Source organism: Anser brachyrhynchus (genome assembly GCF_964034855.1).
Source record: "Anser brachyrhynchus genome assembly, chromosome: Z".
Taxonomy (NCBI): domain Eukaryota; kingdom Metazoa; phylum Chordata; class Aves; order Anseriformes; family Anatidae; genus Anser; species Anser brachyrhynchus.
The window spans coordinates 33,525,431-33,541,635 of NC_137697.1; the positions used below are offsets into that span (position 1 = coordinate 33,525,431).

The following is a 16,205-nucleotide window of genomic DNA, read 5'->3' on the forward strand; positions in this document are numbered from 1 at the left end:
AGCTGGGCGAGAATCCAAAAGTGATGCATTATTTTTTAGTGATCCTGCAAGAGATAGAAGTTAAACACTTTTCTAAAGCTCTGTAAGTCAAAAGATCCCATTGATTTTGGTGGAATCCTTTAGCTGTTATGGATATAGGACCATGGCCATATTCTCCATGTTGATTTTGGTGGAATCCTTTAGCTGTTATGGATATAGTCCCATGGCCATATTCTCTGTGTTGGGCTCACTTCTGTAACTGAGCATATAAGCACTAATTTGATTAATGTACTATCAGAACTTCAGAACTGCAATACTTCTTGTACCTCCTCTGAACATCTCTGGGAACATTTCCCTTTGGTACAGGGTGCTGTAGAGAAACAGGTCTTAGGATTGTTTAAATTGTCTCTCAGCTGGTTCCTTGTACTACTAACCACTGTTCTAGTACTGAGCTTTGAAGAATTCACTCTTAAGTAATATTCATAAGTCCTCAAAACCAAGCAGGAGGATGGAGAAAATGTTCCTCAATAATCCTCCATACTGCTGCACCGTAGGTGTAGGTCTTCACTGGACAGCCTAGACCAAACATGATGGAGGGAAATGACAACGGGCATAGGGACAAACCACAACTCCAGGGCAATCTGTAGGTCTGACTACATGCATATATTTATACATCTTAGCATACACCCATGAGGAAGAAGACCAGACCAGAGCTCTAGTTGGTGTTTACGGTGTGGTATTAAATCATTCGTTATAGGTTTTTTTTGAACTTTTTATTTTATTTTATTTTATTTTAAATTCCAATTAGAGAAACATTATCCTTTGATTATATCCTCAGCCACAACTGAATCATCATATTTCACTTGTTAAGGTGGGAAGTACCCAATTAGGATGCTGATCTTCTTTCATTATATATATCAGAGGCAGTACCATCAGTTGAGTTGGGGAGATAGGACTAGAGGTGTTAGATGAACAGAAATCCCTTACAGAAGAATCACCTGTTGCCACTGTCTCATCTGACAGTGAGGTCTCTATGCTACTTTTCAAAGAAGAAATGAAGGGAAGGGTGCTTCTCCAAGGAATTCAGGCAGGGGTGTTTACACAACTACCTTCACCTCTGTTGAGCTTGTGAACCTCATGAGATAGGTAAACTTGTTCTGCATGTACATCCACACACCAGGAGCTGGTGCTTTTTGACTATGAATACCCTAGAATTAGCTGCCATGGGGATTCTGGGTGTTGACAAGAATATGGCTGGCTAGCTGAAGAGATCATTTAAGCCTTCTAGTAATGAGCTCATTTGAAGCAAGTGCCACACTACTAATTATCACTTGGTTCTGATTGATTCATCACCTGCTTTGGTGCTCCTATTTCACACACAGAAGATAAACTGCTTGGTTTAAGAGACTGAATAATTCACAGAGTTTGTTTAAAATAGAATCGTGTCAACTACTGCTAGGCTGATTTTCTTTCATTTAGTTCTTGTATATGTGTGCAAATATATGTGCATATGAACAAGTAATTACTGTAGAACCATGCATGGAATGCATGGAATACATGGAACCATACATGGAATGCCTATAAAATATTTTAATAAAGACAATATTGTAATCTGGTTTATATTTATCCATTACACAAAAGAGATAATAATTTTCCTTACCTATTTCAGTCATGGATATCCCCGGAGCTAACTGCCCATTGTTGAATGAGCTGTAGGTAAACAAGTTTGGTACAGAGGTAAGGTCATAGATAGGTTCCTGCTTTATCTGTTTGATTCCAGTCATGTCTAACCCAGACTGATCTGGAGAAGGCTGGGCAGAATCCACATTGTAATAACCCTCAGACTTTGGCAGGTCGATGACGTGCCCATTTGAGTAGGTGCTGCCTGTTTCATTATTCAGGTTGCTCAAGCCATTGCTGATGCTGTTGCTGTAAACCCTGGCAAGGGCTTCTGCCTCACCACTCTGCTGCTGCCGCTGTTCCTGCAATCGCTGCTGGTGTTTCTGCACTTCAGCATACAAGCTATCCCTCTGCTTTTTGGACATTCTTCCAAATTTCACAGCTGAAAAATAAAGCGTAATGCAAATCATTCATCTTTCTTTTTTTTTTCTTTTTTTTTCTTTTTTTTTCTTTTTTTTTTTTTCTGTATGATAAATAAGATCCTTTTGTTATGATACATCCAGCAGAATTTATCAAAGAACAGATAGGAGGACATTCCTCGGGAAATATTTGTTTTTACACTTTATGATGTGTATTTTCCAATGCTGAGTATTTCCAGTCCATGTGTAATGGAGATCAGTTCAGAATCATCACACTTAGCAGGAGAAGATGGGCTTGTCTCGCATTTTTGCTACCTCATAGTTCAGTTATAGTCCTAAAGAAGATTCTGAGCCTACATATGTGGGTGAGAGATCTTCTAGTAGGAAGAACAACAGAAAAAGAAGGGAAAAATATAAGAAGGATGTGCCAGAAAATTGAGGGGGTGGTAGCTCCTTCAATTTATTTGCACTTTACTTTGAGAGTTTGTTTTTCTTGTCATGAGCCCCAGCTTACTTGCAGCCCTCCGCAAAGTCTGCAAGCCACTTCACATGGACACACACAGGCTGTCCCTTGAACTGGCCCACAGCGCTATGCACTTTCTTACAGATGATGTACAATGGCTGGATTTTGAAAAATACAACTCTGTATTTTCTTCAAATTTAGAGCCTCAGTAATAAAAACAAACACCCACCGTTTATTCTCATTATATATTCATTAATTGGATTCTCCAGCTGCTGTCAATTAGTATCCTGCCTCCGCATGATAAAAATGAATCTGTTACATGGCTAAGAGGTAAAATTCACATTCAATTTCTCTGCTAAAAAAATCCATACAGGTTATTTTAAACTTGCAAGATTTCTCAATATTATTAAGTATAAACACCCTCACATCAACAATGAGAGAAGAAAGTGATGCTGTCAGAAGAATTCCTTTCTTTAACTGTATGCAGTGTTCCCTGAATTATAGGGTGGGAAGACAAGATTGTCAGTCATGCTAAAATACTCGTGTGATCCCTCAAATACTTGGGAAACACTACTTTTCACAGGAAAGTATGTGCTGTTAAACTCATGAAATTTTGCTGCTTTAATTTCCTCCAGGAGGAAGTGGGAGTTGAATTGTCAGAGTAAATGGCATTCTAGGACCAAAAGGACTCCATGAGATAGCAATGTATCTCCCAGACTGGTGGAACAGGTAAGCAAGTTTTTTCAGTGAGACATAAAATATACTGAAGTAGGAAAACACTTATCACAAATTTTAAACAAGTTTATAAACTCTGGGCCATCTAAAGAAATAGCTCTTTATGTAACTTCTTCATCAGTGACTTAATTTCAAATGACAGATTTTATGTAAATTGTTTAAGACGGAAAACTGCTGGCAGGAAACTTAATTAATATAACCTGTCTTCAAAACCAGAATGTTTTCTTACCATACTTCCTGACCATCTCAAATGTGGCTGTGAGCCGGACTGTCCTTGCATTAGCAATGGTGGCTGGGGCAGGTCTGTTGTGGGCAGCTTTGCTCAAGCCTCCCACCAGACCTGCAACATGAACTGCCTACAGCTTAAAAGGTGAATCAGAGCTCTGCATGGACCAAAGGATCCTGCCTGTGGATAAACTGTGGAGCCTCCCACTGGTTTGATGTCCATTTTCAATGCTAAATAAACATTTCTTATATAGACCCAGACACGGACAGGAGGTAATACACAAGTGAAATAAATGCCGCCTCCCCCCCCCCCCCCTTTTTTTTTTAATTGAGAAATGCCAGGTCAAGTGCTCTGAATAAAATAAGTTTGAAACCTTTAACCTCAACATTATCTTTTTTTTTTTTTTTTTTTTTTTTTTTTTTTTTTTTTACTGCCTATTTACTGTTAAACATCTTTAGAGATCTCAGGGAAAGGGATGCTTTCTTACATCAATATTTAATGTTATTAATATAAGAAATTATATAAACTAGAATATAAATCCACCTCTCAAGAGAGGACCCTTTTGTGCTTTTGATCAGAACAGCACATTTTCTCCCAACTCTTAATGCTTCCAAACTAACATTGCTCTCCATTTTGTGATTCCAATCCATACCCCCACTCCACTACCCGCCCCCCCCCCCCCCCCCCCCCCGGAAGATAACCTCCTTTGTTAACTGGCAAAGATCTATGTCTCACAGTGCATGCATTACAAACCAAGGAGCTTCTCTTCTCTCTTTTTCTAGAAATCTACAGGGAGTTTAAGCAAGTCAGCAGCGAAGAAGAGTTTCAAAGGGTTTAGGCATGAAGCAGGAATCTGACTCCTTACCATCTCTAGACATTCCCAGGGCAAGACATTTTTGCAGTCGGCAGTGTTGGCAACGATTTCTGTTGGTTCTGTCAATTAAACAGTTTCTCTGCCTTGGGCAGGAGTAGGAGGCATTGTTCTGCTGACTCCTCCGAAAGAATCCCTAGGGGCAATGAGGAAGAAAAACAGAGTATTACCATGTGAGTATATGTGCACACACTCACACACACACTCACAGCCATGCAAATTCTTATTTAGCACAATGTTATTTATGCTATGGCTTTGCTGATGAACTAAACTTGTACAGTGGAATTAAAGAACATTCGCTCCCAATAAAGAGAATTTTTCTTTGTAGAAGAATATTAAATAATATAATTCCACTTTGCTAAAAGACAAAAAGTGGAGAGTTACAGAATACACTCCTATTGTGTAATAACTACGAAGTATCATCTAGTGCTTGTTCCTTACAGAAGAAAAGATTGTCGGAATTTGTAAACAGATAACTTAAAAGTACATATTCTGACTATTTTCTTTCTTTAATGAAAGATACTGGTAATATCCGGCACTGGCTATATGTAGCATTAGAAGCTGAAAAGCCTGCTGTTTAATTTAACCTGGCAAATGTTGATCTGATCTGGAGAGACCATACACTTCAGGAGTGAAAAGTAATTCAAATTCAAGCATCACAAAAGCACTAGGATTTAATGACTGTATCAAGTAAACCTGATACACAAAGGAGAAAGCAACACCTTTAGAGACTACTACAATGAGAAAGTAAAGACATTTCCCATATCAATGCAATATAACTATCCATTTTATCTATTAAAATTTTTGTAGTTATTCTATCTTCTAGAAGGTTTGGCTGGCCTGTTGCTGGACTATTTGGCAAAGTATCAAAGGGCTAGAACTAATACTTAAAGCCTTATGAGCTCTGAAGTGCTACAATCACCACCAAGAGGTACTATTACTGTAAAAATGACTTGAAATGGAAGAGTTAGTTGACAAAATAAATGAAACCAGGAGATGAAAAAGAGAGAGGGAGAAAACATTTTACAACATTCTTTTATTTCCTGTAAAATAACGGACAGGAGGAACAATGAATCTAGAGACAGAAAGAGAAACAAAGAAAAGAAGTTAATTGGCAAACTTAACAGCTGTAAAAACAAGTAACTGCATGGCTTTGTGCTGGGAAAGGTGAAGGATAGTCTAACAACTGCAGGAAACCACAAAGAGAATGTATCATTGCTGCAGTTACACTAGTTACCAGACGTGACACAAAAGTGGTTGCGCTTTTCTGGGTTGGTTTGTAAACAGCTCTCAGTGGAGTCAGAAAGCAAGAGCTGACTGCACTCATTAGGCAAAACCAGTGTTATCTCCATGCAGACTGATAATGATAAAGTATGGAATCTGTAACTGCTGTGGTTTCTGTGAGTGTGAGAGTGGGGAAGCAAAAGGGTGAAGCTGTAACAGGGCTCAATTTGCTTGCCAGGGGTAGAAAACGAACTCTCACTCAAGTCCTTGCAAACCAAATTAGGGTGGCACAAGGTGTCAGCAACAATGGGCTATAGGCATGATATCCCACTAAGGAGACAGAAGTGCTAGTTCCTAATGTTGAGCATAAAGAGACTCTGTTTGGCCTGAGCTGGTTTTATCAGTGATTATATTATATCTAAAAATTAAATTAAGTTTTACGATTTGTACTGCTAAGAGCATGAACATCCCATAGGGCAGCTCTCAGAAAAATTCTGCTAGGGACTTGCCTGATACTGGCTGACCAAAACTTTCTTCTTGCTGCGGAGGTGAGCTTAATATAACACTAGATGGATGATAATTGCAGGTAATTCTTACCTACTTTTTGAACTTTACAGCCAATTTGTTTGTTACATGAGGAGCATTTTCTGGTTTAGATTTTAGTGGCTCTTATGTAGATATGGATTTGAGAGAACAAATGAATTAAAAGATGTTAAAAATACCACACACACACAACGATCTAGCACCAACATGTCTTATCCTGTAGTGCTGTTTTTACCCATTGTCTGATCCCCTCTCACAAGATTTTTTTTTTTTTTTCCCCTCCCATTAAGGTTGATCCCCTCTCACAAAAACTTGTTTGTTCCTTTTCTGCCCCTCTTAGGAAAAAATCAAGGGTTACATAATGAAGTTAATCTACAGCAGGTAATTTATTTCTCCAAGGAGACTTTTGTCATTTGTTCTTCATGAAAAAGATCTCAGTGTTTTCTTCAAAGTGGAGAGAAACCTCTCATTTCATGTTTAGGGGATCTTTATATAATATTGGCTATATTTGCTGAGAATAATGACATTTTGGGGAAGCAGGACACAAATCATTACTGAAGCCATAAGAACTTTAAGATAGGTTTCCCAGTGTTCCTAGCACTGACAACAAGTCTTTCTGCATCTGAAAGAGTTCATTTTATCCATTACTGACAGTCAGTCTGAGAAGGGGAATGGTCATGCAAACTGCACTCTAAATCATGACAGATTATAACAGAAGTAGCAAACACTTTGCGCCAGGGGCCAGCAGAGAAGATGAGAAGAGAGCTTTCATAAAAAAAAGTTCTGTTTTGTTTGTTTGTTTAGTTTTTTTCTTTTCTTTTTTTTTCTTTTTTTCTTTTTTTTTTTTCTTTTTCTTTTTTTCTTTTTTTTTTTTTTTCAGGATTTTTGTCTTTCAGAAGAAACCTGTCTTCAGATTTCACACTGACAGTGGTGACAGTGGCAGGAGACACCATTTTCTTCACTGGGCCCAGCATGTTACTCAGTATATGCAGGCGTGTATCATGGAGCTGCCTTAAAGTTTATGACACCCCTTAAGCACTTAGGATATGCATTTGCAGTGGCAGAACTAATGCAGACATGCAGTGAAAGGATTTTGTGTCCCCTGGAGTTTGTAGCAATGCCAGCAGCAGTGTAATCCTCCAACAAACACCACATCCTGAAATGTTGTGGCCCTCTGCTGCCTGGCTCAATGCGCACGCATGCTTGTGGATACACTTGGTGAGAGATGTGGTGGTTGGGAGCTGTCTTGTGCAGAGTGACCACGAAATGGTTTTCTCTATTCTTGGCGAATTCAGGAAGGGGACCAGTAAAACCGCTGTCTTGGACTTCTGGAGGGCTGACTTTGAGCTGTTCAGGACACTGGTTGGCAGAGTCCCTTGGGAGGAGGTTCTGAAGGGCAAAGGAGTCCAGGAAGGCTGGGCACTCCTCAAGAAGGAAATCTTAATGGCTCAGGAGCGGTCTGTCCCCACGTGCCCAAAGACGAGCCGACGCGGAACTAGACCGGCCTGGCTGAGCAGAGAGTTGTGGCTCGAGCTTAGGAGAAAAAGGAGGGTTTATAATCTTTGGAAAAGAGGGCGGGCTACTCAGGAGGACTATAAGGATGTTGCGAGGCTGTGCAGGGACAAAATTAGAAAGGCCAAAGCTCATCTGGAGCTCAATCTGGCTACTGCCGTTAAAGATAACAAAAAACATTTTTACAAATACATCAACGCAAAAAGGAGGACTAAGTAGAATCTCCATCCTTTACTGGATGCGGGGGGAAAATTAGTTACAAAAGATGAGGAAAAGGCTGACGTGCTCAGTGCTTTCTTTGCCTCAGTCTTTAGTGGCAAGACTGGTTGTTCTCTGGATACCCGGTACCCTGAGCTGGTGGAAGGGGATGGGGAGCAGGATGTGGCCCTCGCTATCCATGAGGAAATGGTTGGCGACCTGCTACGACACTTGGATGTACGCAAGTCGATGGGGCCGGATGGGATCCACCCGAGGGTACTGAGCGAACTGGCGGAGGAGCTGGCCAAGCCACTTTCCATTATTTATCAGCAGTCCTGGCTATCAGGGGAGGTTCCAGTCAACTGGCGGCTAGCAAACGTGACGCCCACCTACAAGAAGGGCCGGAGGGTAGACCCGGGGAACTATAGGCCTGTCAGTTTGACCTCAGTGCCAGGGAAGCTCATGGAGCAGATTATCTTGAGTGTCATCACGCGGCACTTGCAGGGCAACCAGGCGATCAAGCCCAGTCAGCATGGGTTTATGAAAGGTAGGTCCTGCTTGACGAACCTGATCTCCTTCTATGACCAAGTGACGCGCTTGGTGGATGAGGGAAGGGCTGTGGATGTGGTCTACCTTGACTTCAGTAAGGCTTTTGACACCGTTTCCCACAACTTTCTCCTCAAGAAACTGGCTGCTCGTGGCTTGGACTGGCGTACACTTTGTTGGGTTAAAAACTGGCTGGATGGCCGGGCCCAAAGAGTCGTGGTGAATGGAGCCAAATCCAGTTGGAGGCCGGTTACTAGTGGAGTCCCCCAGGGCTCAGTGCTGGGGCCGGTCCTCTTTAATATCTTTATCGATGACCTGGATGAGGGGATCGAGTGTACCCTCAGTAAGTTTGCAGATGATACCAAGTTAGGTGCGTGTGTCGATCTGCTCGAGGGCAGGAAGGCTCTGCAGGAGGATCTGGATAGGCTGGACCGATGGGCTGAGGACAACTGCATGAAGTTCAACAAGGCCAAGTGCCGGGTCCTGCATCTGGGGTGTAACAACCCCAAGCAGCGCTACAGGCTGGGAGATGAGTGGCTGGAAAGCTGCCTGGCAGAGAAGGACCTGGGAGTATTGGTTGATAGTCGGCTGAATATGAACCAGCAGTGTGCTCAGGTGGCCAAGAAGGCCAACAGCATCCTGGCTTGCATAAGAAGCAGTGTGGCCAGCAGGGCTAAGGAAGTGATTGTCCCCCTGTACTCGGCTCTGGTGAGGCCGCACCTTGAGTTCTGTGTTCAGTTTTGGGCCCCTCGCTACAAGAAGGACATGGAGGTGCTCGAGAGAGTCCAGAGAAGGGCAACGAAGCTGGTGAGGGGTCTGGAGATCAAGTCTTATGAGGAATGGCTGAGGGAGCTGGGGTTGTTTAGCCTGGAGAAGAGGAGGCTCAGGGGCGACCTCATCGCTCTCTATAGGTACCTTAAAGGAGGCTGTAGCGAGGTGGGGGTTGGTCTATTCTCCCATGTGCCTGGTGACAGGACGAGGGGGAATGGGCTAAAGTTGCGCCAGGGGAGGTTTAGGTTGGATGTTAGGAAGAACTTCTTTACCGAAAGGGTTGTTAGGCATTGGAATGGGCTGCCCAGGGAGGTGGTTGAGTTGCCATCCCTGGAGGTCTTTAAAAGACGTTTAGATGTAGCCCTTAGTGATATGGTTTAGTGGAGGACTTGTTAGTGTTAGGGCAGAGGTTGGACTAGATGATCTTGGAGGTCTGTTCCAACCTAGACGATTCTGTGATTCTGTGACTTCTGGTCTCTTTCTTCTGTACATGCTCTCCCTCTTAGTTGGTTCACATTTCTAATGCATTCAGACAAAAGGAGCTAGACATGACCAGTTACTAGTATGTGTGCTGAACAAATAGTTATTTAACTGCTGGGCGATGAAGAGCAGAGTTGCACTGCTTGAGACAGTGCTTACCTTAAGAGAGAGGTCTTGCAGAGGGAGAGGCTTCCTGTTGAACCTGATGTGAAAACTGGCATCTTTTTTTCACAACAGACTCACTAAACAAGATTAGACTAATTGATCTGATGCTGGAACAAAAACCATAGGCTTAAAACTGCTGTGAGTATAAGAGAAGTTCTTTATTTCAATAAGTGGTCCTCACACAGAGCTGAGGGGTATCATCTCCCCATAGGGCACACACAGGGGCCAACCCTAATCACATCTACAGGAGACTCTACCCCTCACACTACTCCTCTGTGGAGGCTGGATATTGAGTTAAGACTCTCCTTTTCTGCTTAAAGAATTTCTCTCTAGTCAGTTTTGTGCCAGTGTTGAGGTATCAGATCAAGTAGTCTAATCTTATCACATGTGACTGTCATAAAAAGATGCTTATTCCCAGTCCAGTCTCACAATAAGACAGTGTCACATTGTGGACTCTTAGTTTAAAATTGTTAATATTTCTGAGAGAAATCTGATCTTTGACAATATATTGTTTCTTAACATGTTGGCATTACATATTTTCATTTCTGAATGGGTGTACACAAATTTTCAGATTTTACAAATACAGAATTTCCATTTCACTCTACAAGTACGTGTCCACCTTTAAAAGCACCAACTTGTGTGTTTCCATATAGAATCAACCAGAGATGTTGTTGTCATCTTTGCAACTTCTCTTTTACAGTCAGAGCTGAAATACCAGTGTGTATAGTATAAAATTCTGTTTTTCCATAGGTAATAATCTAATTCCTTACATAACAAGAAGTACAGACTCTTTTTAAAGTTGAAAACTTAAGCCTTTTTGTTGTATTTGCTTGGGGTCTGATTAGAGTTATTTGAGCCAATGCCTGGGATAATATGCTAATTTTTTATTTTTTATTTTTTTGTCTCACTGACAGTTCCTAGCAATTCCACTATGCTGGAGCCTATAGGGAAGAAGGAAAAGGATCCTTTTACACTACACATAATGTAAGGCATTTTTTTCTTTTGGAGACTACAATTTGTCTTGCAGAGAATACAAAGGGTATAAAACAAGACTAAACTGACACCTGTAAGCTTTTAAGATGTTGAACTGAGATACCACATCAACTTCTAATGCTACACAGATTGTATAAGAAACAATCCAGTTCTCAGGCTGATTTAAAGTAGAACTTGTGTGACTTCAAGTTGCCATCCTCTTGATCAGCACTTGTACTGTATCAGATGTGATTAATTCATGTTTCCAAAGCGGAAGTAACTCTAAAGACTATTTAATGAAAACAGAAGTAACTAGTAAAATATGAAACATATGTATATGAACAGCAGGCTTTATGGGCTTTGGCATCTCTTGCTTGAAAGAGTGTAGAAGTGTATTATTGCATACACTAATGCCTGAGGCTAATGCAGATGATGATGACTATGCTGTACTCAAAACTCATACCTTGCAGCCTTCACATGTGATGACTCCATAGTGTATTCCAGAGGACTTATCACCACAAATTTTGCATGGTATCACTTCAATTTGCGCTGAAAAATAAGACAAACATTTTGAGTATGTAATTCTATTTCATTTCTTTCTTCCTGAAAGGAAGGTCTTAAAAGCTAGAGGTAGATAACAGACAGGCTGTGTCCCCCTCTTTCCTCCCCTGATAACATATAACTGCTTCTTATTGTACTGTATGTTTCTGAATGCTTTGATTTGGCAGAATTTAATCTCTTCACATTATGTAATTTCTACCATACCCCACAAAACTCTTAAACAGTTTGTTATCTCATGATTAGCAAGTTTTTCCTCATATTCCTCTCTTTTGTTTTTGTTTGTTAATTTCATCTTCATTATTACTAATGACAGTCATTAAGGATCCTAAATAATTATCTAGATTGCTCTTGCTTACATTTTTCAAATATTCATTTTGCAGAGGTAGATTTACGTGGTATGTTTTGATGCATTTTGCAGAGTAGTAGAGGTGATGAAGTTTTCATATCCTTCAGATTATGGCTTCAAGACACACAAAGATACCGATCCCACTAGCAGAGATGTTTACCAATGATTACTTAACCTCTCCTTCTCTTCAAGCGGTTTGTTTGAGCACCAGCTCAGAGGTAGGCAATACCCAGACTGAGGTTAAATATCCAATAACTCTGTGATGGGAGAGTCATGCACTGCCTGAAAGTGTTTGTACATGTCTATATTTCAGATCCCTTTATAAACCGAATGATTAGGAAATTACTGTCTTCTGTGTGTATATCTTTTTCTTTTGGTAACATAGCCATTTACTTCCCTCAACTACTTTGAATTCTGTGTATGTTTCCATTTTCTACATTGTAAGAACACACACTGAAATTTAGGGAAGTATTGTACCTTATTCTAGTAAGAAGCATTGAGTTGAAATGAAAATGGCGTTTTCTTTCCCATTCATTTCTTTTCCTCTGTAGAAGTAAGTTTTCTCTGCATTTCTCCTACCACCTGGAAACTAGTATCATGCTTGGTAGAGACCAGTACTCCTGGCAGATATTGGTTGTGGTTTAACCCTGGTAAAAAGTCACACCCTACACAACTTCTAGCTCACTCCCCACCAGTGGGATGAGGGAGAGAATTAGAAGGGTGAAAGTGAGAAAACTCATGGCTTGTGGTAAAGACAGTTTATTAGGTAAAAAAAAATCTGTATGTGCATTCAGTACTTCACATCCACAAACATTCAGCCATTTTGGGCTGAATGACATCATTCTTCCCTTCCCAGGAAGCATAGATTATTCACCACATGTAACAGTTATTTGGCAAGACAAATGTCATAACTCTGTACATCCTCATCTCCTACTTCTTTCCCCTCACCTTTTATGACCATATGATATGGGATGGATCCGCTGGTCAGCCGGTGTCAGCTGCCCTCAGTGTGAGGGCACAGCTGGTGGGGTATCATGAGAAGCAAAGAAGTCCTTGGCTCAGTGTAAGTACTGCTCAGCAATGACTAAAATAGCAGTGTGTTTTCAACACTATTTTCATCACAATTCCAAAACATAGCACAATTCCACCTATTGGCTTCTATAGGCACATCAATGATAGAAGGAAGACTAGGGAAATTGCAGGACCTCTCTGGAAGGAAACAGGAGAGCTGGTTACCTGGGAAGGCTGAGGTACTCAACGGCTTTTTTGTCTCAGTCTTCACTGGCAAGAGCTCTAGCTACATGGCCCAAGATCCATAAGGCAAAGTCAGGGACTGGGAAGATGATGAACTGCCTACTGTAGGAGAAAATCAGGTTCAAGACCAGTGAAGGAACCTGAAGGTGCACAAGGGGGCCTGATGAGATACATCCACAGGTCCTGAGGGAAATAGCAAATATAGTTGCTAAGCCATTGTCCATCATATATGAGAAGCTGTGGCAGTCCGGTGAAGTTCCCATTAACTGGAAGAGGAGAAACATAACCTAGATTTTTAAAAAAAGAAAAAAGGAAGACCCAGGGAACCACAGAACAGCCAGTTTCACCTCTGTGCCTGGCAAGATCATGGAGCAGATCCTCCTGGAAGCTATGTTAAAGCACATGGAAAAAAAGTGATTGGTGGCAGCCCACATGGCTTCACTAGGGACAGATTGTGCCTGATAAATCTGGTGGCCTTCTACAACAGGATTACAGTATTGGTGGATAGGAGAAGAGTAGTTGACATCAAATACCTTGAATTGTGCAAAGTGTTTGACGCTGACCCCCATAATATCCTTGTCTATAAATTGGAGAGACATGGATTTGATGGATGAACCACTCAGTGGGTAAGGAATTGGCTGGATGGCTGCACTGTAAGAGTTGTGGTCAATGGCTCAATGTCCAGGTGAAGATCAGTAATGAGTGGTGTTCCTCAGGGGTCAGTATGGGGATCAGTGTTATTTAACATATTTGTCAGTGACACAGAAAATGGGTTTAAGTGCACTAGAGTGCACTTGAGTACACGAGAGTCTCAGCAATCTTTCTGAAGACACCAAGATGTGTGGTGTGGTTGACAAACTGGAGAGAAGGGTTGCTATCCAGAGGGACCTGGACAGGCTTGAGATGTGGGCCCATGAGGACTTCATGAAGTTCAACAAGGCCAAGTGCAAGGTCCTGCACCTTGGCCAGGGCAATCCCAAGCACAAATACAGGCTGGGTAGGGAATGGATTGAAAGCAGCCCTGAGAAAGGTCTGAGGATGTTGGTCAAAGAGAAGCTCAGCATGTGAGCAAGCAATGTGCACTTGCAGCCCAGAAAGCCAACAGTTTCCTGGCTTCATGAAAAGCAGCATGGCTAGCATGTTGAGGGAGGTGATTCTCCCCCTCTACTCAGCTCTTGTGAGACTCAACCTGGAGCACTGTGTTCAGCTCTGGGGCCCCCATCACAAGAAGGACATGGATCTATTAGAATGAGTCCAGAGGAGGGCCATGAAGATGATCAAGGGGCTGGAGTGCCTCTCCTACCAAGACAGGCTGAGGGAGTTTGGGTTGTTTAACCTGGAGAAGAGAAGACTCAGGGAGACAGTACCTAAAGGGGGGGTTAAGGGAAAGCAAGAGAAGGACTCTTTGTCAGGAAGTGTACTGATAGGTCAAGTAATTGTTTTAAACTAAAAAAGGGTAACTTTAGATTAGACAGTAGGAAGAAATTATTCACTGTAAAGGTAGTGAGGCACTGGAATGGGTCTCCCGGAGAAGCTGTGGATGCCTCATCCCTGGAAGTGTTCAAGATCAGGTTGAATAGAGCTTAGAGCAACCTGGTCTAGTGGAATGTGTCCCTTCTCCTGGCAGGGGGGTTGGAACTACTGGATCTTCAACATCCCTTCCAACCCAAACCATTCTATGATTCTATGATTATAAGATTCTACTATGAAGAAAATTAACTCTATCCCACCCAAAACCAAGACAATATCTTCCATATTTGGGGCAACAGTGGTAACAGTTCTCTGCAACACAAGTCACTCATCAAATACTTGGGCAGCACAACTGAGCGTGCATGGTGAGTCTACCCTGAGCACAAAAGTTGCTAGCCCTTAGTATTTTGGATGGATAAATACAGCTCCAAAATGGATTGGAAGTCAGGAAAACAAGTTTGTAATTCAGGCCATTTCAAACCTGTTGTCACAAAAAAAGGCTATAAATACTGGAGAAAACTTATTTAAAATGACTGCATATTTTAAGACAAGCACTAAGCACACTCGTATGGTGACTGTTGGGGTAATGTAATGGCATAGTCTGGATTTTGACCATTTCCAATCTATAGTTATCTTTTATCACTGCTTCCAGGAAACAAGAGTTTCCTAAGAGTTATCTTTCTGCCACCATGAAGTTAAGCAAACAAAACTCAGGGCAGTGTCTTGCAGAGCCACCATACTTCCCACTGAAAGGAACATTGCAACCCCTACTCCATTGTAATTACACGGTAGGGACTTACTAAAGTAAAAACCACAAGGTGAATATTAGTGTGCCTATTCTCTTAAGTTAGTAACTATTTCCCTGGGACACCATATACAAAATGAACCGGGAAAAAAGAATATTTTTGGATGGTTAAAGAAACTTTGGTTTCCCATTGTGAGCTCACTTTTCTAAGATGCTCTCTCTGATCAATCATGTTTCTAGGCAAGGTGAACACTGACTTAGGCAAGCAATACAGTTTTTTAAATTGTTTATAAGCTAGGATGGATAGGATTAATTTTACTGTAGAAAAATATTATTTATTGTTAATATGTTTTGGGTGAAATAACCCAGAAAGAAATCTTGGCTGTCCTTCTTCTTAAGAAAGTTCACGTCTTGAAACAAAATTTCCTATGTCATCTACAATTTGGGGATTAGTTTCTTTATCTTGTTTTGCTTTCACAAAAGAAGTGATGTAGATTTTCTACCTTCTTAAGAAACTTGTATACATTAGCCATCCTCCTGGCTTAATAGCCAGATTAAAAAAAAAAAAAAGGAAATTCCTTATAGAAATGTAGCTGCAGTTTCTTGGTAATTTTGCCAGGTTGATACTGTTTAAAAATGCTCATGCCTTATCCCCACTGAGGTAATTAAAACTTTTAAACATGCACATCAAGGTAGTGCTCTTTGAAAGGCTAGCTGAAGCAATTGCTCACAGGTCTCTGCTTAAAAGTCATGTGGAGGTAGCAAGGCTAGGCCCTGGGACCATGTGCTGTTTTATGCTGACAAGCATCAAAGACATATGTCAATGTCACAGGCAGGGACTACTGTGACAATATGAGGAGATCTTCAGGAAAAGTAATGACAAGGGAAGAAAAAAATAAAAACAGTTTGAAGGTAGTTTTAATGTGACTTGCGTATACAGTTTGTAACTGCTATAGGAACAGAGACAGAAGAATCAATCCTGTGACACTCATTGCATTAAGCACAGTACTCGTTACCATGAGCAATCAATAATTCCATGCGTGACTTGTGATTATAAGCACTATGCTCATGATAAATATTTCTGGATCAGGCCACTAAATGCTAA

At 41.2% G+C, this 16,205-nt stretch overlaps 1 protein-coding gene and 1 long non-coding RNA gene across 2 annotated transcripts in view; one reads left to right on the forward strand and one right to left on the reverse strand.

The window, feature by feature from the left end:
• RORB (RAR related orphan receptor B) overlaps positions 1–16,205 on the reverse strand; it is a 150,403-nt gene that overhangs the window by 37,783 nt on the left and 96,415 nt on the right. The window contains exons 2-4 of the mRNA XM_080574310.1: positions 11,188–11,273; positions 4,308–4,449; positions 1,640–2,041 (exon numbers count right to left, since the gene is read on the reverse strand). Coding sequence (XP_080430436.1) covers positions 1,640–2,041; positions 4,308–4,449; positions 11,188–11,273 — 630 coding nt within the window. The remainder of the gene's footprint in view (positions 1–1,639; positions 2,042–4,307; positions 4,450–11,187; positions 11,274–16,205) is intronic.
• Positions 2,097–7,779, forward strand: LOC308185776. The gene is made up of 3 exons (XR_013943748.1): positions 2,097–2,986; positions 3,117–3,210; positions 4,225–7,779. It is a non-coding gene; the product is annotated as an uncharacterized lncRNA (long non-coding RNA).